This window comes from Microtus oregoni, unplaced genomic scaffold (assembly GCF_018167655.1).
Source record: "Microtus oregoni isolate MIOR12 unplaced genomic scaffold, Mior012 000048F_ref0000485, whole genome shotgun sequence".
Lineage (NCBI taxonomy): Eukaryota > Metazoa > Chordata > Mammalia > Rodentia > Cricetidae > Microtus > Microtus oregoni.
The window spans coordinates 5,203,488-5,228,466 of NW_024543222.1; the positions used below are offsets into that span (position 1 = coordinate 5,203,488).

General features: G+C 51.9%; 1 protein-coding gene across 2 annotated transcripts; it reads right to left on the minus strand.

Moving 5' to 3' along the window:
* Positions 1–1,385: 1,385 nt before the first annotated feature.
* Gprc5c (G protein-coupled receptor class C group 5 member C) lies at positions 1,386–23,138 on the minus strand. 2 transcript variants are annotated; one of them, XM_041635563.1, is made up of 5 exons: positions 22,541–23,138; positions 9,169–10,242; positions 7,129–7,223; positions 5,278–5,427; positions 1,386–3,626 (listed from the first exon to the last, which is right to left on the minus strand). In XM_041635563.1, the coding sequence occupies exons 2-5, from the start codon at positions 10,214–10,216 to the stop codon at positions 3,594–3,596; spliced, it is 1,326 nt and encodes a 441-aa protein (XP_041491497.1). In that variant the 5' UTR covers positions 10,217–10,242; positions 22,541–23,138; the 3' UTR covers positions 1,386–3,593. The 2 variants fall into 2 exon arrangements, with proteins under 2 accessions (XP_041491497.1, XP_041491498.1); XM_041635564.1 differs by lacking the exon at positions 22,541–23,138 and adding an exon at positions 22,162–22,363.
* Positions 23,139–24,979: the final 1,841 nt, after the last annotated feature.

Here is a 24,979-nt window from a genome sequence, read left to right on the forward strand (position 1 = left end):
CCTACTCCCAAACCAGCTATTGTACCCACCCTGGGGACCCAGTGCCTACCTAGGGCAAGCAGAGATATATTAAGTCCAAGGTCACCAAGTGATCCAGTCTAGAGGCCTGCTGGTCTGGGGAGGACATAATGAGTGTTTCGCTTTGACTGTGATTTTCGTGCGAGTGCCCTTTTGTGAACCCAAAAGTCATCACTCTTATTTTACAGATGAAAGGAACCTGGGCAAGGTCAAATGAACCAGGCAAGGTCAAATGCACCCCGCAAAGTCAAGGTTGGAAACTGCCCTTTGATTTCTATACAGGGTATAGAAATCCACTTTATGGAGTCACTTCCTGCTACAAGGGTAATTGAGTCGCTGGGACCCACCTCTTTAGACTTCTGGTACCCCCTCCTCTCAATTATTGACACACCAATGGGACCCTCCCCTCTTCTACCCATTAACAGCTACCTTTCCTCCATGAGGATGAGGTCAGAGCCACTTGGGGCCCAAGGAGGATGAGGTCAGAGCACTCTGGCTGGTGCAGACACTAAATAATTCATGGTGCTGCTGTAAGTGGGGGCTGCAGCTTCCTGGAGGACCCTGCGTGGAGACGGCAGACAGGAAGTCTGCTTAGTAACCCCCTGAGCCCGACCTTGGTGTGTCCTCTGGGGAGCCAGAGAGAGTGCTGGTCTCGGGTGAGAATGATCGGTAGGGCGATAGCCAGGCAAGCCACCTAAACTTGCCAACTCTCTTGTGAGGAGCTGAAGTGCTGATGAACAAGAACAATGAGCCAGGAGAGCAAGCTGGGTGTGGCCATGACAGGGTGCCTTGGCCTGGGGCAATTGTGATCATCCCCAGTTTGTCTTTCTGTGAACAAAGCATTTTGTGAAGATGAAATGGGGCTGTGGCCCTGCATCCCCAGCTGTGCCAGAAGTAGCTGGATTGCCATCTGTGGTGGCCCCTTCCCCACCCCCATCCCTGTGTAGGAACCATTTGTCTCTGTGTTTGGCTGGTCAGAATGCATTATCACCTCCCCCCCACACACACACCGTTCCCCATCACAGAGTTTCTCTGTGTAACAGTTCTGACTGTCCTAGAACTCACTCTGTGAATCAGGCTGGCCTCGAACTCAGAGATTCGCCTGCCTCTGCCTCCCAAGGGCTGGGATTAAGGGTGTGTGTCATCAATGCCCAGCTCATTGTCCCTTTTTCCCCCTTCTTACTATGTAGCCCCAGCTGTCCTGGAACTCATGAAGATCTGCCTGCCTCTGTCTTCCAAAGTACGTGATTAAAGGCATGCAACATCATGCCCAGCTGAGAATTCAATGTCTTTCGGAGGCCTGGTTTTCCCCCCTAAAGTCTAACCAAAGAGAAATTAGCCAGAATCAGACATTGCTGGTGTAGCAGAGATGGGGGGGTGGGGAGGTAAGAGGCGGGAAGGCCAGCTGACAGATACCCCACAATGCCTTAGAAACACACAGGGACACAGAGGCTTTAACCCCTCACGAAGAAAGGGCAGTCATTTAATTCTGAGTACTTACAAAGTTGGCCCTCCATTGACGTCCACTGTAGAATTTAACAGTGTTGCTGTGACATCAACCAAGGGGCGGGCCTGTGAATGATGAACTTGAACCAAGCCTGGGTCTACTCATTTCTCCCTTGTGTGGGATACAGCGACACAGCACTGTAAACTAGGAGGCCCCCAAGCCTCCTAAAAATGTCCTTCGCTGGAACCGGAACTGAAAGATGCAGGGTAAGTAAGGACCACAGGTACTTCTGCATCCAGGCAGCTCTGCATCTTCCAGGAGCCCATGACTCCTGGGCTGCAGCTGCAGCCAGGACTTGGGCAATAAACACAGCCACATCCACCTAGGCATCTGGTGCTTTTGGAGTCCTAAAAGACTCGTTTAAGACAGCAAACTAGTCCCTTGCTTGCGGTGACGGGTCTCAGAGCTCTAGATCAAGAACAGTGTGAGGTCCATGGAGACCCCGTTCCCTTGCATGTGTGTGGGGGCAGTATTGTATTACTCATAGACTGGGCATCCTCATTCAACAGAAGTCAAGGCAGAAGGAGTCACATTTGGAGGTACAGTCCCGCTCTGTGAGGACCTTTCCCCCAAAAATAAAAGGCACAGGCTACTAGGGAGAAGTCAGCATGGGAGCCATGGACTAAGCATGGGGTACCTTCCTGGGCAGTCACTCATCCTCACCTCTGTCTACATTGGCACTAAGTAGTGCTGAGCTAAAGGGCTCCAGGGCACACTTGGAGAGGGCCTGGAGGAGGCTCTCTCTGGTACCCAGGCCTGTGGAGACCTCAGTTCCAGGGTCCGGTACTATGATCATCTCAGTCATTGGTGTCGGCAGCTCGCAGGCCTGAAAGTGGCCCTCTGTGACCTGGGTAGCCATCAGGTCCCTCAGGTGCATGTCCTAAGGCCAAGGCCACTAGAGGCTCCTCTAGTGATGAAAGCAGCAGGGCTTGTCCAGGTGTACCAAGGACACCTGCTGCCCAAGCTGAGGTAGAAACTTAGACATCTTCCCATGAGTAATCTCCAGCCCTGAATCTCACATCCCACCAGCCTGACCGAGGAAAGGTTCGAGTCACCCTGAGAATGCAGCCATGGCTCCCACCCACTGTCTCCTAAAGGAACTCCCAGACCCCAACCACATATGTCCAAGTAGCCCCAGCAGGTACCTCTAGAACCTAAGAGATCCAGATAATCCCACCTCAGCACCTGTCCTAGGAGCCATCCTGGGAGCTGGCATAGAAGCCGAAAGCAGACCGGGGAGATGCAGCCAGGGGTTTAACTGAGGTACATCCATAGCGCAACACTCTAAGCACCATTGTGGCCCACCAGCTCTTCGACTCTTAAGTGGGGTTCTCTGTGAGGCAGTGCTGGACAATGAGAAATCTTCCCCCATTGGGATAAGTGTTGTGATTCCCATTCCCAGTGGGGATGGGCAGTGGGGAGGGAAAATGAACGATCCTGCCCTGGTAAGGGGACACAGCTCACTGAAAGTAAGGTAGACTCAGGCCAGGCACAAAGGTGCTGGGACCTGAAACCCTCAGGTCATGAGAAACAGCCTGCCCAACCCGGGCTCTGCCCCTAGCTGGCGACCTCTTCCAGTCTAGAAGATGGCGGAAGGTCCAGAGTAGGGCAAGGGATAAGGTCTGTGTGGTTTGCATATGATATCCATTGTGTGACATCTGATGGGTTACCAACATGGCCAAGAGGGTCCAGTGTCAAAACAGTGGCATTGTGCACCTGACGTTCACAGCAGGATAACAACCACCTGGAGAACCACATGGGGGCACAGACTCTGTGACTTGGGGGATGTGTTAAGGCAGGAGACATGAGTCAACAGTTAGCTCCCTGTAGCTGCAGTCACTTGGGGACCAGGAGGCTGGGAATGGGCAAGAGGGTGGGTGACCCTATGAGCACCAGTCACATGCTTCAGGCCTATCCCAAGGTCCCCACTCAGTCCAAAGCTTCAGATTGCTGGCCTCTGGTCCCTCCCAGCTCCAAGGACAAAGGTGGGGAAACTGCTGGGCCCTGCTCAGCTGGATGCAGAGCAATGAGGGTGTCCAGATGAGGTGTGGTCCAGGGAAGAGGGCATCTACCATCTCGTTTTGTTTTTCGGGGACTGATCCTAAAGTAACCAGAAAGAACAAGAGTCAAAAGAGATGGATTCCACAGTCCAAGTATTGGATTGCACTTTAAAACAAAACAAAAAATAACCTCAATCTACAGGGAGTGATACAATCTAAACATAGTCTGGAGTTTTCTTCCAACAACCCTTTCTCTCCCTTTCAACAAAAAACTATTTTTCCCCCTTACAATTAGTGTCAGAAAATAGCTTCTGGCTAGTTGGGGATGAAACTTCCCAAGCCTGGTATGGGCAGGCTCTCAAGTGCTGTTGAAGGACCTGGAGCTGATCTCCAAGGGTCAGAACACTGTTCCTTCCAGAAGGGTCAGAGGCATCTCAGAGCCCAGGACACTGGTCTGGCTTATCTCAGGAAGAGCCAAGGACAAAAGCTAGGGATGTCAGTCTGTCCAGTTTTGGTCCAGCTACCTAGAGGCTCTGTGGCCGGACTGAAGGGTTGGGATAACTATATCCCTAAGACGCCATATAAACCTGAAGTGACAGCATTCTGAGATTTTAGCCCTGGAAATGAAGGCAAAGACTGGCCCCATCCTGCCCTACCTCCCACCCCACCCGACTAGCCATGGAGATAAGCCTGAACTTCTGGGGAAAAGCTTTTACTGACCCCCAAATTCTTAGCACATGGATGCTGTGACCCTTGAGCTAACCAGGACCTGTAGTGACCTGCCTGTCTCTGTGAACCCACACTATAAACAACTCAGGCCCACCCCAAGCCATGCCACTCATGCTATGAAGCATGATCCCAGAACTTGGAGCAAAATGATTGTTGGCCTCACCCTCTAAAGTATGCTAACTTCCTATGAGAGAGGCCAAGATGAGCTGACCCCCCCCCCTGCACCCCAAGAACTGCTCACTGGTGGGCCTGCCTCCCCTGTTCTATCTCTGAATATAGCCCCCTCTGGGGGAGAGGATGAGCCCCTCAGGAAAGCCATGTAGGCTGGACACTCCCAGGTGTGGGTCCAGACAAGAGCCCAGATGCTCATTCTGATGGCAATTAATGACAGACACACTAGAAAGCCCTGCCCTGGAGGAGGCGCCAGCCCCTTACCACACAGATGACACAACAAGCATCAGCCCCGAGAGCAAGATGTGAGGAGGAGAGGGGGGTTCAGTGATCCACCACAGAGAAAGGAAAGAGTCACGGGAGGTGAGAACCCAGTCAGAAACCACGAGCCCAGAACAAGAGTTAATAAAGCAATAATGTGTTTATTAGGCACCCTTGCTCCTCACAGAGGAGCAGGATCCAGCCCAAGGCATCCTCTCTGAGCTCTCTGGAGGCTGCAGGTGTCACTGGAGAGTATAGGCACAGGACCAGCTGCCACCCCGAGCAGAACACTATTTGGAAGGAGCAGATCACCAGAGGTGGCCCTGGCATAAAACAGGGCAGGCGTCTGGACTCCACAAATACTGAGAGGGAGGAGGCCCCCCTGGACACCCACCCAAACATTGGCAGATCAGGGGACCTGACCCTGAGGCATAAGCTACCCTGAGCCAGTGAGGGAGAAGGGAGCCACAGAGCACAGTATCCCTAGTGGTCCCTCACCCAAGCCAGGTCCTGAGCGCCCTCTCCAAATCCGCCCACTTCCTCCTGGCCACAGCTGCTGCCTTAGTTCCACACATAGGGATTTCTAAAGACCTGAGAGATCTTGCCGTCTTTTGGTGGCGTGGCCACCTGGTGGCTCTGGACTATGTACATGTCTTCAGCTCGCAGGGTTGAGTTGGCACTGCCCATCACCTGGCTGTTGGCGGTGGCCCGTGGGAGGATGACGTCGTAAGCGCCTTCGGTCTGGAAGGAAGAACAGGCGGTCTCACAGTCGGGGGGATCAGGAGCCAGGTTCCGCCAGGGCAAAGGCACAAACATTCAGCTTCCTGCAGGGCTGTGCCTGCCAGCTCCCACCTCTTGACCCACCCCCTTCACCCTCATTCTACCAGGGCCCTGCTGGCAGGATAAGACGGATGCCTCTACTTCTGGAAATAGAGGTCTGGCCTTCTGAGCACGGAAGAAGGTCCCTGAACACCTCGGGGGCTTCCCAGAGGAGACCCTGTCTCTGAATTCCTGATCCTAATGCTTTGCGAAGCCTCAGGATTGGCAGCATTAAGCTTCTGCTACATGACCGATGCCACTCACAAGTTCCCTTTCTCATGTCACTACAACACTCAGTACCCTTCGGGTAGGTCCTGGTCCGTATAACTCTAGCTTAGGAATCTAGCCCCAAATGTTCTACCTGGAAGGTACATGAACCCCTGGGGTGGTCCCTCCTGTCTTATCACCATGTTAGATGTTACCACTAAAGCACCCAGGCTCCCAAGACCCCAGACCAGCAGCTGCGGGTGTCTGGGCGGGGGGCTTCCCCCTTCCAGAAACATCCAAGCACTCCCTGCCCTCTAGGACACTTAGATCTTGGAGCACCAAAATTAGCAGGACTGTTTGTCAAGCCCTATCCCCAGTTGAGCTCCACCCCCTAGCTGGGCCCCACCCAGAGATAGTCTGACAAATGTTTAACTACAGGGGTGGGAAAGCCCTTGAGTTCCCTATAAATCTGCCTTGGGGAGTTTCTACTCCCTTTTAGGTGGAACATAAGCTACCAGGTCACCAACAGCCCCCACCCCAGGGCTACCAATACAGAACTCACAATAACCTGTCCCACCTCACACCCAATCTGCATTTTAAGCAAGTTTTCAATTGCTGCTCCCTTGAGTCCGACCACGGTGTGAGAACTAAGCAGAAAGAACTCTTTGGCTCAGTTCACCCTCCAAACTGAAAGACAGGGTGCTGGGGACCAGGTTCAGAGGCCGGGGCGAAGGGGCAGCCTCTGATCATGGTGTGAACGGCAAACTGCTCAACTCTGCGCTAGGCTGCAGCTTCACACTTGGTGAGAGGGACTGGAAGTCTCAGACACACCAGCCATCCCCGGCCCCCAGCTTAGGGGGTGGGGAAGGGATGGGAACAGCACCCTGCTGACCTCCTGGCTTCCTGTTCCCAGAATCCTGCCAAGGCAGGTCGCTGACCTCTCCGGCAACCACTGCCAGCAAGAAGAGGAACATATATGGAGTGGGAATCTAATCCACCTCCTTCCTGTTCCCACCACCCCCCTAGCTAAGGGAGTACTGGCTCCCAGGGCTCAGGGGTGGTATAAGGTCAAGACTTGCTGGCCAGGCATGGAAATAGGGTCTCATATAGCCCAGGCTGGTGGTGCAAGCTATAGCCAAAGATGGCCTTGAGCCTCCTGCTTCTGTCTCCAAAGTGCTAGGATTACAGGTATGTGCCACCGGGCTGTGGGTGATGCCCAGTGATGCAGGGCAGGTCCCACTGCAGTGTACTAGAGCCCTGGGTTGGCAGTGTTGATGCCCCAGGAGAAGTTTGCCATACACTAAGAATGCCTCTATCCAGCCAAACGTTCACTGCCTGCACAGGCTTCCTACCAGCAAATGAGGCTGAGCTCTGTGACCCTCAACCAGATCATGGGAACCTGAGGGACCTACTCACCGGGCCTTTGTGCATTAGGGCCATCTCGGTGGGCTGGTACACACTGGTCAGCAGCTGCCCATTGTAGCCACTGTAAGGCGACACGGGTCTCTTCGCTGTAGGGAAAAACAAGGTCAAATGTGAAGGGTTCTGGATTCTTGTTTCCTGCTTTGATCCACAGTCCAAGCAATTCTCCTGGGCATAGGGGAGTGGGGGCCCTGGGGCCCGGCATAACACCAGACCCAGGAGTGGAGAGAGACCTGAGAATGAGGCCCTGGACCTGATGGCCCTCCCATGCCTGGCGTTCTTTCGTTTAGATGTATAAGAAAGTGCCGCTTGGCTCCCTGCATTGTGGGACACCCCCAAACACACACACACACCAGCCTCCCTTCCCCCCCACACCAGTTCCCCCTCCCCCCCATACCAGTACCCCTCCCCCATAGCTCAGAAAAACACGCTGTCAGCAACCTTCACATCCTATCCGGCCTCGGGGCCAGAGGCCAAGAGGGGCACATGGGCCTTCGGCAGCTTTCCAAGATGGCCAGCCTCCAGCTCCTGCCTCTGCCACGATGGACCCGCTGCCAGGCACAAAGGGAAATCCAGCTGAAACCCCACAGCTTTTTATGGGTTCATGTCCACACAGGGCATGGGTAGCTGCTGGTGCCACTTTGTAGCCATGCAGGGCCCAGTCAGGAAGACTTGGTGCTCAGTCCATCCTAGGCCCCCTGGCAAATACCCAGAGAGATTTGTAGCTCCCTGCACCTTCTGGTGTGGGTTTCCTGTCTGATCCACCCTGATGAGCACCTCTGGGGCATCTGAGAAGAGCTGCTAACTAGCCCTGGGCCCCAAGAACAGGACTTCCTGGGGGGTCAGGTATACAGGATTCAGCTCTCTTCTGCAGGGCTGAGGGCCACGGCCTGTGCAGGGTTCCTAAGTGCTGAGCTCGTGCTATTGGTTTTTCGATTTTGGAATAAAATGAAATAAATAAAAACTAACAGCCCAGAAGCGTCTCCATGAGAAGAAGACTAAGTAAGACCTCTCCGGCCCAAGGAAGGAGTACTGGGGCAGGAAGGAGCGGGGGTGGGGACAGGGTTTGCTGCTTCTCCCAGCACCTGCCCAGGTCTTCTGTCTTTCTGGCTTCCTTACTGGTCCCCTCCCTGCACATTCAGTGGCCCAGTCTGTGTGCCAGAGTCACCCCAGTGTGGGGCCAGCAGTCATCTCCAGGGAGTGACATCGCAGACTATAGCGCTCCCTATTTCCATGAGGCAGGACGTTGAAGGCCACACAGTGTGGACAGAGGACCCTAGGATTTCTGTTTCTGGAGTGTCCATCGCCTCTAACTGAGCTTCTGTCAGAGATCCCGGAGCCGGCATGTGATAACCAGTCCAGGTCTAAAGTCCGTAAATATCTCACAAACAGTTTGGGTCCTGCAGAACTCTGGTCATGCCTGAGGGGGCTGCAGCTTGTAAGCCACAACCCTTTGTGTCTCAGCAGAGCCCAGCACACAGCAGGCAACCGCTAAATGCTAATACTCCTTACAGTTAACAAAGGCGCCCCTGAGGTCACAAATGCTGTCTGTGGTGCTAGAGACTAAGCCTTGGGTCTGCTACACAAATACTCTACCACTCAGGCTCCTTGATCGGTCCCAGAACGCAGGGGCCTCAAAGCAGAAAACTGCAGATATTCACAAGAACTTTCAGTTTTTCTCAAGAGCTTGGCTCCCTGCCCTGCAGTAAAAGACATGGCATAAAGGATGACCCAGCCAGGTAAGGATGCTTGCCACCATGCCTGACAAACGGAGGCTGATCCCCGGAAGCCACAGGGTAGGAAAGAAATAATTGACTAAATAAAGAAATGTAACTTTAACAAACAAAAGCTGAAAATAGTGGCAAACGCCAGCAACTGGGAGAAGAGAGGATCCGTTCAAGACCCGGCTTCAGTTACATAGAGGGTTCGAGATCAGCCTAGGCTACATGAGACCCAGTCTGGCCTCACACACAGGCACGCCCCGACACACACAGACACCCCCCCACCACGGATATATACAGGTCCTCACCGCACCTGAGGCTGGCTCATCCATGGAAAACGCCTTGTTCTCCACAAACATGCTCTGGCCCGTCTGCTCTTTCAGGATGGTCTCGTAGCCCACGCCTCGGGTAGGGTACATGTCCCCTTGGTAGCTCTGCTCAGGGCTGGGTTTGGTCACCTGGGAGACCTCAGGGATGACATAGAAGAGGACAAAAGTCCAGGCATTGGCAGCAAGGGCGATGGCCAGCGTAGGGTCATCCCAGGTGGGGCTGTGGCGCTGTTTATTGCCGTAGGTGTACATGACGATCCACACGACCCAGATGGCAATGGAGAGGGCTGTGGTGAGAAGCGCAAAGACTCCGTGCTTCCGCCAGCGCTTAAAGCGGCCGCACAAGGCCGGCCAGGCTCCTAGGAAGGCCGCCAGCAGCAGCAGCATGACATAGATGAGCGCCATGACGAAGTCCATATTGGCGATGGCACAGGGCGAGGTCACGGTCCAGTCGGCACTGCCGTTGCCCAGAGGACCAACCTGGCCGCCTCCTCGTACCAGGGTGATGATCAGCCACTCGGTGTTGATGATGACCTCCACGAGGGTGAGAAGCAGGGCGACAGTAAAGATCACCCAGCCCCGGGGTCCATGGTTCTTCCGGGCTAGGAAGTTAAGGGCAAAGACATGGGCGACCAGGCAGGAGAAGCAGATGGCAAACAGGACCCCAAAGAGGAAGCGTCGAGAGGCGCAGGTGGAGAAATCAGGCTTTACCACACAGGCAAACACAAGGCAAAAGAGGCCCAGGGTGCCCAGCAGAAAGAACACCTGGGTCCCCAGGAGGCTCCGCTTCTTCGTGTCCTGCACAAACGGAAGGCTGGCCACCAGGATGATCGTGAGCACAAACGTGGTGATGACGCCAGCACCGGCCACCGCCTCCAAGACGATGCCCCAGGCCCCAGAGCGGTCACAAAGGTTGTAGTAGAGAGGGTCCAGGTCCGGGCCGCAGCCAGGTGGGGCATGGTTCTGGGCCCAGGCCCCAGGGAAGAACACAGGCAATCCTAGGCACACCAGCAAGGCTTTGTGGGTGGCCATCCTGGCTCCCAGGCCAGGCTGGGTCCCTGGAGACAGGAAGAATAGAAAAAAAATCAGTTCTCCAACGTCAGACCTCAGTGAGCACAGTATTACTTCCCCCATCCTGAAAAAGAGTGATCAGGAGACATGCCCCTCTAGGCTTTGGAATCCTTATTTTGTGTATTTTTAATTTAAAAGAATTCATGTGCATGGTGTTTTGCTTGCATGTATGTCTGTACGCCCACGTGTGCCTGGTGCCTGCAGGGGCCAGAAGGCTGTGTTGGATCCCGCAGAACTGAAGTTAGGATGGTTGTGAGCCACCGTGTGGGTGCTGTGAACTGAACATAGGTCCTTTAGAAGAGTGACAAGCGTTCTTAACCACTGAGCAGTCCCTCCAGCTCTTCAGAGTCCTTTTCTTTTGGTTTTTCGAGACAGGGTTTCTCTGTAGCTTTGGTGCCTGTCCTGGAACTAGCTCTTATAGACCAGGCTGGCCTCGAACTCACAGAGATCCACCTGCCTCTGCCTCCCGAGTGCTGGGATTAAAGGCATGCGCCACCACCGCCTGGCTAAAGTCCTTCTTAGCTCAGAATTCACGAAGGTTTGTCAACTGAGTAGACAGATGAGGTTCATCTGTCACCCCGTTCCTTTTTCCTTATTTTCCTTTTTCTGTTGTTTGTTTTTGGCAAGGCTTCTTTCTCTGTAGCAGTCTAGATCAGGCTGGTTTTGAACTCACAGAGTGCTGGGATTAAAGGTATGAGCCCCACACCCAGCTGTCATCCCTAATCCTAACCATGGAAAAGAAGAAATTTCTTAACTGCTGGAGAGATGGCTCAGTGGTAAAGAACACCGGGTGCTCTTCCAGAGGACCCAAGTTTGAATCCCAGCACCTACATCACCTACATGATGGCTCACAATGGCTCCTGACACAGGGAATCTGAGCCTGGTCTCCTCGGGCACTGCACAGACAAGGTGCACAAACATACATGCAGGCAAAACACTCATACACATAAAATAAAAATAAACCTTGGGGTGGGGACCACCAATGAACTCTCAGTGCTTTAACCCATCAAAACCCAGGTTTACTCCATTCAACATGGTCCTTTCTGCCTGGGGACTTCCAGGTAAGATACTGCACCCCTCAACTAAATCCTGGAAATGCCTAAGTCCAGGGCCAGCCTGACCTCCAAAGCAAGTTCCAGACTGCTACTGAGAAGTCCAGTTCTTGTCAACTTGACCACACCTGGAGTGAACTAAAGCCCCAATGGCCGGGCATACTTTCTCAATTAAATCATTTGAAGTGGGAAGACACGCCTTCAACGTGGGCCACACTTTCTGCCGGCAGCCTAAAAGACATGGAAAAAGCAAGATCTCTCTGCCTGCTTGCCTTCACTCTCACTGGCAGGCCCATCCCTTCACTTGGCATTACGTCACATGTCTTTGGGATTCCAGGCTATACTGATGACCAGCGGAGACATCCAGCATGGAGAGCTGAACAACTGCTGGATTCTCGGGCCATCCGTCGGTAGGCGGCCACTGCTGGACTAGCTAGGGCACAGCCTGTAAGCCGTGTGTAATCGCTCTTTCTGTAAGTTCTGTCCTCTAGAGAACCCTGACAAATGCGGCCACTCAGCCCCGCGTTCCTCGATTCAAAGCCTTTAACAAGCACCTACAGTGGGAAGAAACCTACAGCGCAAAAGAAGAGAGTTGAAAATTCCTCACTCCACTGTTCTGGTTCGCTTTCTGTTGCTTCGAGAAATACAATGACCAAAAACAACTTGAGGAGGAAAAGGTTTATTTGGCTTACAGGTCAGGGTCCCCACCATCAGGGGAAGCCATGGCAGGAACCTGGAGGCAGGAAATGAACAGAGCCCACAGGGGGAATGCTACTCACCCCCTTGCTTTCCTTAGTCTGTTTACGTGCCCTTTTCTTTTCACTGTTTGTTTATTCATGAGGCAGATTCTTGCTAGGTAGCCCAGGCTGGCTGGAACTCACTACATAACCCAGGCTAACTGGCGCTAGGATTACAGGCATAGGATACAAAGACTGGCTTTTGGATTTTTTTCCCTTTTAGTGCCAACTTTCCTCGTCAGACCTACAACTCCTTGCCTAGTTCGGTACTAAAGACAAGGAGAACATAAATGGATTCAGGCTGGGGAAATGACTCAGAGGTTAAGAGAACTGGCTGCTCTTTTAGAGAACCCAAGTTGGATTCCCAGCACCTACATGGTGGCTCACATCCAACTGGAACTCCGGTTCCAGGGAATGGGACATCTTCTGGTCTCTGTCAGCGTCAACTGTGTAGATGGTGCACAGATAAACATGCAGGCAGAACGTTCACACAGAAATAAAAATAAAATAAATCTCTTAAAAAGAAAAGAAACAAAACCAAACCAAACAAGCAGGAGCTGGGTGCAGTAGTACACACTTTTGATCCCAGCGCTCCAAAGGAAGAGGCAAGAGCATCCCTGTGAAGGTCAGCCTGGTCTACACAGTGAGTTCCAGGCCAGCACTCCACAGAGAGAACCTGCCTCAAAAAAGCTAAACATAAACACACACACACACACACACACACCCCAAAGGGATTAATCTTTAATGAAAGACTTTAAGACACTGTAGTGAAATGCGGGTAATGGTCTATTTATTAACACCAGAAAGGTAACAACAGATCATGACATGCTCACTGTGGCCGTACCAAATGTCGCATATCTGTGCCAAGGAAGAAAACCAAAGCTGGCTGCCCAGAACAATATCCCCGTGTGTACTGAAGGAGATTGTGGGTTAAGAAAACTTCGAATCCGGGGGACTCGGCTGCAGCTCAGTGCTGGACACTCCCCTGGCGTGGGTATAAAGTTCTAGGTTCCATCCTTAGCTCTGCTCCCTGCCCCGCCAAGAGGGACATTTGGTGAATTTTCCATTCAAAGCTTTAAGTTGATTTGGAAATTGTGGTAGTTTGAATGAGGATGGCCCCTTAGGCACCTATATTTGAATGCTTGTTTCCCCATTGGAGGAACAGGGAAGGTTGAGGAAGCAAGGCCTGGTGGGCGGAGGTGTGTCACCGGGGATGGGATTTAAGTTTTCAAAAGCCCAGGCCATTCTTGAAGGTAAGGACTTGAGTTCTCAGCTAATTCTCTAGCCTGGTGCCTGCTGCGAAGATCCCCACTGTGATCTTGGCCTCCAATTCTCTGAAACTCTAGGCAAACCCCTAATAAACTCTTTCTTCTATAAGTTGTTTCAGTCATAAAAGACAGAGCTCTAACACAGAAGGTTTAAAGGCTCTAAAACAAACTATTATGAAGCCCAAATTCCCTGACACATAGATCCTCCGTGTGTATAGTAGGTACCCTACATGTTAAGAAACTAGTTATAGCTGGACAGGAGTGGTGGCGCATGCAGCTGGACAGATACACAGACACGGTAGCGCATACCTTTAGCCCCAACATTTGAGGGGAAGAAGTAAATGGGGTTCTATGAGTTTGAGTCTACATAGTTTTAGGGCAGCCAGGAGTACATGGAGAGCAAAAGAGGGGCTTAATACAAAAGAAGCAAGGTGGTGGCGGCACACGCCTCTAATACCAGCGCTTGGGAGGCAGAGGCAGGCAGATCTCTGAGTTCAAACTCAGCCTGGCCCAGGACAGCCAGGACTACACAGAGAAACTCTATCTTGAAAAACCAAAATAAAAAAATAAAATTTTAATAAATATTTTAATGAATAAATAATAAATTTAAAAGGGAGTATCTCTCCTGCCTAGCCAGGGCGAAGGCCCCCCACTAGCAACCAAACTTTCCCTGGATGACAGCATCCACTAGTGGCCACCAAAGGCATGGCGCCATCTATGTTACTAAATGCTTCCTCCAATGCCCAACTATGTGTTTATTTATTATTAAATTTGAAGCAGGGCCTTGCTACTCATCCATGGCTGGTCTCAAAGTTGTGGGAAACGTCCTGCCTCAGCCTTCTGAATACTGGGGACATAGGCTCGAGCCACCACTCCTAGCTAATGTTTAATATGCATACAAAATGTCAAGTTCCCCTTTGATAGAAAATTTCCATCCATAACTGATAAATGGGAAGTCACTAAATCAGGGGGAAATGACACAAGTTATGACAGTCAATCCTGACAGTTGACTAGCAGGATCTAGAGGAGCCCAGGAAACAAGCCTGGGCGGTGCTGTGAGACTCTATCTAGATTAGGTTAATGGAGGTGAAAACAGGTGGGCGGCACCATTCCCTGGGCTGCTGTGTGGGATGGGAGGAGGCGGCGAGAGTGAGCCAGGGGCCAGCAGTCACTGCTCTCTGCTTCCTGACTACAGTGACAATGTGGCTGGAGCCAAACTCCTCAAGGGGGCATCTTCTCAGTTATTTTCTTACAAGAAAAGCAACCAATACATAAATTTAAATGAAACTGACATAATAAAAATGATCAGTCTTCACTTTCTTCTTGTCCCACCTCCTTTTGTGGGTGTTTTGCCTGCACATTTGCCCAGGAAGGGCCACAGAGGCTTGAGCTGAGCTACAGATGATTGTGAGCAGCCATGTTGGTGCTGGAAATTGAACTGGTCCTCTGGAAAAGCAGCCAGTGCTCTTACCCTCTGAACTATCACAGTAACCCCCCCTCCCCGCTTTGTCTTTCTGTTTATTCATTTATTTACTTTGAGAGGCTCAAAGTGATAGCTCAGACCAGCCTCAAATGTGTGACAATCCCCTTGCCTCCACCTCCAGGGTGCTGTGCTGGGGGTTACTGTACTTTAAGCCATCCCAGCTTTTGCCCCTTGAAAAAGTTTCAGGTCCCAGCATGGTGGCACACACCTGTATTCCCAGCACTGGGGACGTGGAGGCAGAAGGGTCAGGATTCCAAATCCCTGGCTACAATGAGCCAGACATCAGTCAGAACCACAAGAAATCCCGTCTCAAAAACAAAGAAAGGGAGGAAGGGAGGGAGGGAGGGGAGGAGAAAGAGAGAGAGAGAAAGAGAGAGAGAGAGAGAGAGAGAAAGAAAGAAAGAAAGAAAGAGAGAGGGGAGGGAAGGCCGGAGGGGTGGCTCAGTGGTTAAGAGTATTTTCTGCTCTTAGAAAGGACCGGAGTTGGATTTCCAAAGAGCAGCTCACAACCACCTATAACTCTAGTTCCTGGGCTCCCACGCCCCTCCTGGCCTCCACAGCTCTTACACGCACATGGTACACATAAACTCCCATAGGCACACACATAAAAATAAACAAAATAAAAATTCACGAAGCTTAAGCCACCTCAGCAATTTCCTAGCTTTTCCTCAGCTACCATCTACCTTTAACTCCTAAAACCAACAAGCATGCTTAAGTAAGTTTATAGTTGTCTTCCTAAAGAAGTACCATTGTAAAAGCGAGTTGCTCGCCAAAGTTCACTTCCCCTGCCCCAAGACTCTGTATTCTGGTAAATCAATAAAGGGTCACTGGTATTTACAAGCCCTGGAAAGAGAAGAACCATGGGAGTTAATGGGTAAGGGGGTCATTCCCAGGCACCCGAGAGATAACTCGCACATAACAATATCATAGGCTCCCAAATGTCCAATGTTTCAGCAAACAGACAATTGCAAGAATTTGGGGTGGAGCTAGAAATTTAAAATAGAACATTGAGAACAACCAAGAAGCCTGTATCCCTTGGACACACCACTTTCCTGGGCCCCTAGGAGGGTTTCTCCACCCACTTTCCTGGGTCAGGTCCTAGTTCAGAGCAAGCAATCAGGACCAGGGACACAGCTTGGTGGTACAGTGTTGGCCTACCTATGTGAGGGCCCTTGGGTTCAATCCCCAACACTGGAAGAGGGGTAGGGATACAGAATAGGTGATGATTCTGGGTCTGCCAGTACTGACTATATACATCCAGGGAGACAAGACCCAACTACTTTAGAGTTCTGGAAAATACAAAGATGGACAAACACTGCCGCTGGCCTGATGCTAGCTAAGGTCTAATAAAGATATGGTAGGTGTGGTAGGAAGATAGAGCGTAAGGAAACAAGAAGAAAGGGGACGGGGGAGATGACTTAGTCTGAAGTATCTCATTGGGAATTAGGCACATGGATGGCTCAGTGGTAGAGTACTTGTCTAGAATGCATGAGTCCTTAAATCTGATTCCCCAACACCTCCAAAAAAGTGGAAGATAGATCAGTCAGTAAGTGCTTGCTGTGTGCATGAAGACCTGAGTTTGCATCCCTACCTCCCAGGTAAAGATTGTGGTTAGAGCACGCACTGTAATCCCAGCTCTGGGGAGGTGGAGACAGGAGGATCGCTGGGACTTGTTGGCCAGCCAGTCTAGCTGAACTGGTGAGCTCCAGGTTCAAGTGAGAGGCCGTCTCTCAACAAGTCAGGTGGAGCCACTCAGGGACATTGCGGAGCGGGAAAGAACGTTTCGAGCCAGAGGCTAGGAGGAGCAAGTGCTGTGAAATGCTGTCTCCTGGACATGAGATGGCAACTGTGCCCATGAACCACACAAGGTCAAGTCAGCAAGATCAGTCAATACTCCAACAGGCTTGGTGGATCATTAACAAAGGAGAGGACACGAGGCAGGGCGAGGAATGTACTAGAAGTGCCTGCAGGGACCGGGAGGCAGGAGTCGAGGGTTCTTGGGGGGAATAGGGAGTTCACATGATCAAGATGCACTCTCTATACATATGAAATTGTCAAAGAATATATATGTATATTTGTATTTTCGAGACAGGATCACACTATGTAGCTCTGTCCTGAAATTCACTATGTAGACCAGGTTGGCCTCTAACTCACAGGGAACCAGCTTCCTCTGCCTCCCAAGTGTTGGAACTAAAGGCATGTGGGACTATTATGCCTGATTAAGATAATGGAGAGGCAAAATAGTTCAGTGGTAAAGGCACATGCAGCCCGGCCTGACAACCTTTGTGTAATTCTCAGGATCTGGAGCTGACTCCTGTAAGTTGTCTCTGACTTCCCTGTGTGCGCTCACACACATAAAAAGTAAAAAGTAGCCGAGCAATAGTGGCGCATGCCTTTAATCCCAGCACTCAGGAGCAGAGCCAGGCAGATCTCTGAGTTTGGGGCCAGACTGGTCTACAAAAGCTAGTTCCAGGACAGGCACCAAAGCTACAGAGAAACCCTGTCTCGAAAATAAAAAAAAAAAAAAAAAAAAAAAAAAAGAAAAGAGAAACCCTGTCTTGGAAAAAACAAACAAACAAACAAAAAAAAAACGAAAAGTAAACAAATAAATAAATGTAATAATAATAATAAACTAAGGTGGAGAGTAACTGAAGAAGACTCCTGAAGCCAACCTTAACTTCCCATGCATGCACACACACGCTCACGTACACACACGTACACACACACACACGAACAATCTGAAAACACACCACACAAAGCATTTTACTCAGTATTTAGCAAAAATGCACCAAGAATGCTTAAAAGCAGAGACCTGGAGAGATGTCTCAGTGGTTAAGAACACTGACTGCTCTTCCAAAGGACACAAGTTTGATTCCCGGAATCCACATGGCAGCTCACAACTGTCTTGAACTCCAATTCCAGGGAATCCAACACCGTCTTCTGGTCTCCTTGGGTACCAGGCACATGCATGATACACAGCTATGCATGCATGAAAAAACACCCATACACATAAAGTTAGTTGTTTTTTTTTTTTTTTTTTTTTTAAAAAAAAGAATGCCAGGGGGCTGGAGAGATAGCTCAGTGGTTAAGAGCATTGCCTGCTCTTCCAAAGGTCCTGAGTTCAATTCCCAGCAACCACATGGTGGCTCACAACCATCTGTAATAAGGTCTGGTGCCCTCTTCTGGCCTGCAGATATACATACAGACAGAATATTGTATACATGAATGAATGAATAAATAAATAAATATTAAAAAAAAATTTAAAAAAAAAAAAAAAAAAAAAAAAAAAAGAATGCCATTAGCAGTAAATTAAATTGCACGGTTTCCCGGACACTGCCATGCATGAGACAGACTAAAAGGAAGTACCAGGGTGAGGGTGGAACTGAAAAACGTCAAAGGGGAAGGAAAGATGACAGATGTCAGTATCCCGAGTTCAGCCCTCAAATTCAGAGCAAGAGACAGAAAACTAAGTTCAAAGAGCGGTGAGCGTGTATGCAGGAGGCTAGGGCTGGGTACAAAGATGGGCGGGGTTACAAAGAGGACTTGTTCAAGGCAATGAGGAGTCTCTGCAGGCTGTACTGAACATGATGGGGGCATGGCCAGGGTCATGTTCTCAGATGTGTCTAGCACAAGGGCACAATCAGTCAATTTATTGAAGCCATGTTCATCCAGTTTAAGGAGCGAGGCCAAAGGCAGCAGAACCATAATGGCCAGTTCTGAGAGATTCTTGCCACCCCCTCCCGCTGCAACCCTCCCCAACAAATATCAGGACAAGGGAGATTTAGGAGAAGAGGGCACTGTAGGGCCACATTACAGGTTTACGTCTGATAATAGCCAGGTCATCCCAAGACTGGGGATGTAGGTCAGTGTAGGCACGTCCCAGTGCAAGGTCCTGGCTTCCTTCCCCAGGGAAGAAGAGGAAGAAGGCGGAGAAGAAACACATGCGTGCCTCTGCTCGGCTGGTCCCCAGCACCCCTACAGACACTCGGGACAGGATTAGAGAAGGGTTACAGTCCTGTACTACTTATTCCTCTTGCCTTTGCAATGGGATGACCAGCTTCCGCCTTGGCCTGACCCTTCAAATCTCACCTCTGTCACTAAGCCTCCAGTATGGAAAACTGGGCTGCCCTGAAATGTACCATTCCTCCTAAAGGGCAGATGGAGACAGAGTCAGGTGGGGAAATTGGGGCAGCGGGGCTGGACTTTCTCCCCTGGGGTGAGCAAGACCGTTGAGAGCCAGGCATGGTGGTGCATGTCTTTAATCCCAGCACTTGGGAGGCAGAGGCAGCAGATCTCTGTGTATTGGAGGCCAGCCTGGTCTACGTAGTGTGTTTCAGGATGGCCAGAGCTACATAGTGAAACCCTGTCTCAAAAAAAAAAGAACCCTCCAAAACAACAAAAAGATACTTGAAGAGAAGAAAGCTCATTGGCTCAGAGACCAACCAATCCTTCAGTCCAGGTGTACACATGTATTCAACCAAATTTATTTTGATTTTTTTTTTACATATATGAATCTTTTGCCTGCACGTCTAGATGTTCACCACATGTGTGTCTGGTGCACATAGAGGTCAGTAAAGGGGTCAGATTCTCTGGAACTGAAGTTAAAGATGGTTTTCAACCATCATGAGGGTGCTGGGAACCCATGCAAGAGCAGTCAGCGATTTTGTCCACCGTTCAGATTCTGTGGCCACTACTGCTGCTTTTTGTTTTGTTTTATCTCTCTGTGTAATAGTCCTACCTGTCCTGGAACTCATTCTGTAGACCAGGCTGGCCTCGAACTCAGAGACCCACCTGCCTCTGCCTTCCAAGTGCTGGGATTAAATGTATGCACCACCACCATTGACAGGCTGTTCCTACTACTTTTTAAGATGGTGGCTAAAGGGTAGAGAGGAGAGGCCAGTTTTGCCTAGAGGCTCTTAAATAACACCCACCACCTGTTGAGGGTTGTCACACACACACACACACACACCCTACATTCAGACTGTACCTCTGGAGACCTGAACTTTTTTTTTTTTTTTTTTTGCTTTTTCGAGACAGGGTTTCTCTGTGGCTTTGGAGCCTGTCCTGGAACTAGCTCTTGTAGACCAGGCTGGTCTCGAACTCACAGAGATCCGCCTGCCTCTGCCTCCCGAGTGCTGGGATTAAAGGCGTGCGCCACCACCGCCGCGCAGGAGACCTGAACTTTTGAACCTTGTGACACAACCTCCTCTACCAGGCTCTAAGTCAATGGTTCTCAACCTTCCTATTGTCGTGACCCTTTAATACAGATCTTCATGTTGTGGTGACCCCCAACCATAAAATTATTTTCATTGCTACTTCGTGACTTTAATTTTGCTACTGTTATGAATCATAATGTAAATGTCTGTGTTTTCTGATCTTAGGAGACCCCTAGGAAATGGTCCTTTGACTCCTGTGCTGAGAACCGCTTCAAGACTCTGTACCTCTGAGGGTCTCCCACCCTCTGAACACAGCAACCAGGTGAAACCCGCGCCCTAAAGGACAGAGTACCCACCCATCTCTGCCAGGAGTGGGACAGGCCTCCTGCCCCAGAGGCCTTAACAGCCCACAGCCAAGGCTCCACTTCATATTACTGTCTGGACAAAAAGGCTTTTAACTTCATCTCCCTGGAATTGGTCATACAATTTTTTTCCTTCATTTTTCAAGATAGGGTTTCTCTGGTTAGCTGTGGCTGTTCTGGAACTTGCTTTGTAGACCCGGATGGCTTCGAACTCAGAGCAACCCACCAGCCTTTTCCTCCTGAGTGCTGGGATTAAAGATATGAGCCAACACCTCCCGGGGGCACCATACAAATATTCTTAATCACCTCAGAAATCAGCCTTTCCCCGGGGTCAGCTACCCAGCCCCCAACTCTGGTCGGAGGCAACATAGTCAAGTTCCTAGATCCCTTTTCTCCATCTTTCTGTTTTCAGGTGGAGCAGAAAAGCCTTGTTAAGGCTGGTGGGCTGAGACTCTGCCAGCCCTGAACCGGCTTTAAGCAGTTACAGGTGAGGCAGTAAACCTTCACCTTCTCACCTCTCAGAAGAACAACTCCATGGTCTCCCCATCAGCGTGCACACATGCATGCACACACACACACACACACACACAAACACACACACACACAAACACACACACAGTGGGAAAGAAGGCTCCTTGGTAGGATCAAGGCTACAAGTAAGACACAAGCCAAAGATCATAACCACCTACTGCCCCGTTCCATGGAGCAAAGGCTCAGCCAGGGACACCACAGAGCATCCTTCTTCCTCCCTAGCTGCGTCCCCTCAGCAGCTGACCTGAAAAGATGGGTGGACACGTAGCCAGCCTTCCTCTCACCCACCACTTCCTCCTTTTTTCACAATCTCAGGACAAGTCCTATTGTCTCAGCCCTCTGACCAAAGGGCTGGTCAAGGAATCCTGTAAGAACGGACTTGGGGAGATGCTAAAGCATGGTAGGACCCACAGTCCGTTTACTGTCCCCCATCCCTCTTTCATAACCAAGAGTGGGTATCTGAACTAAAATACCCAAGTATGAGGAATCTTAGAAGCCTTCTAAGCAATCAGGGGTCTGCTCTCCACTTTGGAATGTGCCCCACCCCCATCCCTAACAGCACTCCCTCCCAGCCACAAAACAGACACTGTTAGGGGGAGGGGGTTCTCCAGGAGCACAAAGCCACGCTTCCATATATCCTCATGATGTCCGTTCTTCAGGATCAAGATCATGGAGGCGTAAGTGATTTAGAACTTTGTACGTGTAAAAGTGTGGGCGTGAAGTGGAAGCGGAAAGCGCCCTGGAAAAACCAGGAGCGAGTAAGGGGTGGGATCCAGAACCTAGGCCTCCAGAAGGAGAGGCGCCCTAGGCCTCTGAAATTCCAAACTTCCCGCGGAGATATCCGGAGCCCTCGCCTCCCCATTCCAACCGGATTGCTAGGTCTCCGCTCGCACGACCCTGGAAGTCTGAGCCAAAAGAGCAAGGGGCCAAGCTCTGTTCCTCCCATTGCTCCGGTCACAGAAACCTGCCCTCCCCACGCACGGCAAAGAAATCAGGAAAACGACGCCAACCTACAGTCACAGTCAACCGTGGCCTCCCACTGTGTGAATGGGTAAAGGGACACCTTTCGGACACACGGGTGGTGGAGTCCTTCCTTGGCCGTCCACCTCAGGACGCAGAACCCGGCTTCCCTGACCCATTAAGTCCCCAGCTGGCTCGGGTTTGGAAACTTTCTGCGAAGTTGCGGAGTGGATGCATTGTGGCCTGCCCCTCGGGTCCCCACCCCGGGCCTCGGCCCTTGCCCTCTCCCAGCCAGCGGGACCCAGGTCTTCCGGCCTGCCGATGGCGAAGGCGGAGCGCCGAGGCAGCAGCCCTTACCTGGGACTCGCAGTCAGCCCGCTTCGGAGCGGCGCAGGGAGCCAACTTCTGGCCCCAGGCAGAGCGCCGGCGGGCGTAGGAGGGACTCAAAGGAGGGCGCTGGGCCAGAGCCCGCTCCGGTAGGGGTGGCCAGGCCTGGGCAGAGGTGCAGGGCCTTCCTCCCCGGGACCCCAGACTGAGCTGAGTGAGCTCGGTGGCTAGCTCTCCCGCCCGCCTCCCCCGGCACTGCACTCCCCTCTCTCGGCCAGGGTGGGCCGGGCTGCATCACCGTGACATCACCTCCATTCCTGGCGCTCCTTAGGCGCCAGCAGCGCTCCAGGTACTAGCGACCCGTAACCCCAGTAACAAAACGCGCCCGGCCCTGCCCCCTCGGACTCACCTCCAGGCTCGGCCTCAGAGCACTTTCGAGCTGGGAAGAGAGATCCGAGTTTCTAGCCAAGCTGGGGTGTGGGTTGTTGCTGTTTACTGCCACGCCCCCGCACTCGGGCGCGCGCGCAGTTGCGCGTACTCACTTTCTGGGCTTGCCTTTCTCTCCCGAAAGCGGTGCGGGGTGCAGCTCAGCACACCCCTTGGTTTCATGTCCCGGCGATCGCACGCATCCACAGACGCACAGTGGCCACCTTGGCGCGGTTGCCGTGACAGACACCCAGCCTTTGTCACTTACGTCCTGGCTTTCCCGTGAGACACATGCCTGGCACAGTTTGTTGCTCCCCGTTGGAGCGAGGCGCACACTCAGCCATAAAGTCCGTCTTTGTCACGCCTTCCGCGCCCCCTCCCCTCGCGAACTTGCACACGTGGACACAACACACACGAGCGTCCTCTTTCATGCGTGATCCTTGCCGGAGAACCCAGTCTCCAAAATCACAAAGGAATACCACGGTTTATGCCCCTAACTCTGTGGACTGAGCCCAGAACCCCAGCGAATTATTGGCAAGCGTCTTAGTCGACCTGACTACCCCTGCCCGAGTTTCTCACTTCGCGGGCTCCCCTCCCCACGTCCCGGTTCCCTGTGGTGACCTGTCCTAATTAGCCTTCTCAGTTTTGCTCCCCGAGGTACAATGCTTAACGCGATCCATGTGGTCCCTGCGCTCCTGGCCACGTTGTTCCTGACTCCGTGTCCGGCTACTCCAGAAGTCGGGGGACCTTTCCACGAGTTCGGATTCCCCTGAACCCCACCCCCATTCCCTGCCGGGGTGGATCCACCGGTTGCCACCCTTTCTTCTCCAGCCCCAGGAATCTGCTGAAAAGAAACCACAGAAACAGTGAAGCAAATCCCAGCTGAGGCCTCTCTGACCCAGTAAACAAGAGATTTTTTTTCCGGCCACTTTCCCTGGGGACTTGGGAACCCTCGGGAGTGGGCTGCGCTGTCCTTGGAGCACTGAGTGGGACTGGTTGGACCGCGCTGTATCCCCGGAGGGGACAAGTCGCAGAGCGAGAGGTTGTTGAGCCTGACAGGGGCCCTGGGGACGAGGGAGAGGGCTGGGCGTCGGGTCTCAGGGTGCAGGTTCTCGTGACGCGGAGTTGCCTGGGGGATCGCCAGGAGCGCGGTCGGAGCCAGCCGGTGGTAGGGCAGGCGGCTGGGCGTGTTTGCTCAACCCTGAGCGCCCTCGAGGGGGAGGGGAAGCAGCTGGTCACAGGCGAGGGGATAGCCAGGTGGAGGAGGCAGGGAGTTGGTGACCCGTACCTCCCCGGCTGGCTGTGTGTTTGCACGCCTCGATCTATGACAACCTGGAGTCTAAACTCAATGAATCACCCGGAGTTGCCGGAGCGATAAACCTCAGGCCGGTTCCTCCCCCTCGCTCTGCTCTTTTCTGACTCTGGGAGGAATGTTTACTTGGGGGCGGGGGAGCAGAAGGGAGCTGCGGGACCCAGGATTTCTAGAACCCTGAATCCTTTCCCGTGCCTTGCCGATTCTGTCTGGTCTGGGGAATGTGGCAAAGCCTGAACTATTTCAGTGGGTGACTGTTGCAGGGGTACCTTCTCCCACTCTAGGGTTAGGGATCCAGTGCTCAGGTACCAAGGCTTGAATGGCACGGGCAGTTGGTGCCCACACTAGCTAGAAAGGCAAACATACTGGTTAGACCTCAGTGAGCAGAATGAGTTGCCCTGGTCTCTGCCTGCTTTTCATTGACTAGGCGACTGATGCCTAACTCTGCTGAGATGGATCATGACATATGTGAAAAGCCAGCTAAGGGAGGGAGGTGGGGGGCGCGCAGGGAGCCAGGGAAAGGACCCTGCAAGCCATCCAAATTTCCAGTCTCTCCTTTCCCTTCAGCCTCCAAAACTGTGACTGTTTGGCCCTGCTTGGTGGCTCACACACCTGTAAATTTAACACTTGCGAAGTAGTAGAGGCAGAAGGATCAGGAACTCAAGGTCATCTCAAGACCACTCTGGACTACACAAGATTCCGTCTCAAAACAAAGGCCACGACTCTTCACACACACACACACACACACACACACACACACACACACCTTCCACCAGACAGGGGTATCTAGTGCCTGGTCATCCCCTGGGAGTCATTAAAATAGGGACTGGCCCACAGTGGCTGAGCCCTGCCCTCAGTCAGCCTTGTGAGTAGAAATGAGGCCAGAGTCTGAGAACTCCTTGCTCTCCCTGGTTCGCCCAGGCACCTTTCTGGAACAAGATCTGCCTTCAAAGGACAGAGCAAGTCCCTCTGGGTAGATGATTCCCACCTCTGGTTCTCCAAGATCTCTATTGTGCTCTGCTTAGGTCTTAGGAAGACAACTGGGGACGCTACCATTGAGTCGGTCCCTCTGAGGGCTGCTGCCTGTGTGCTGGAGTGCTTTAAAGTTCT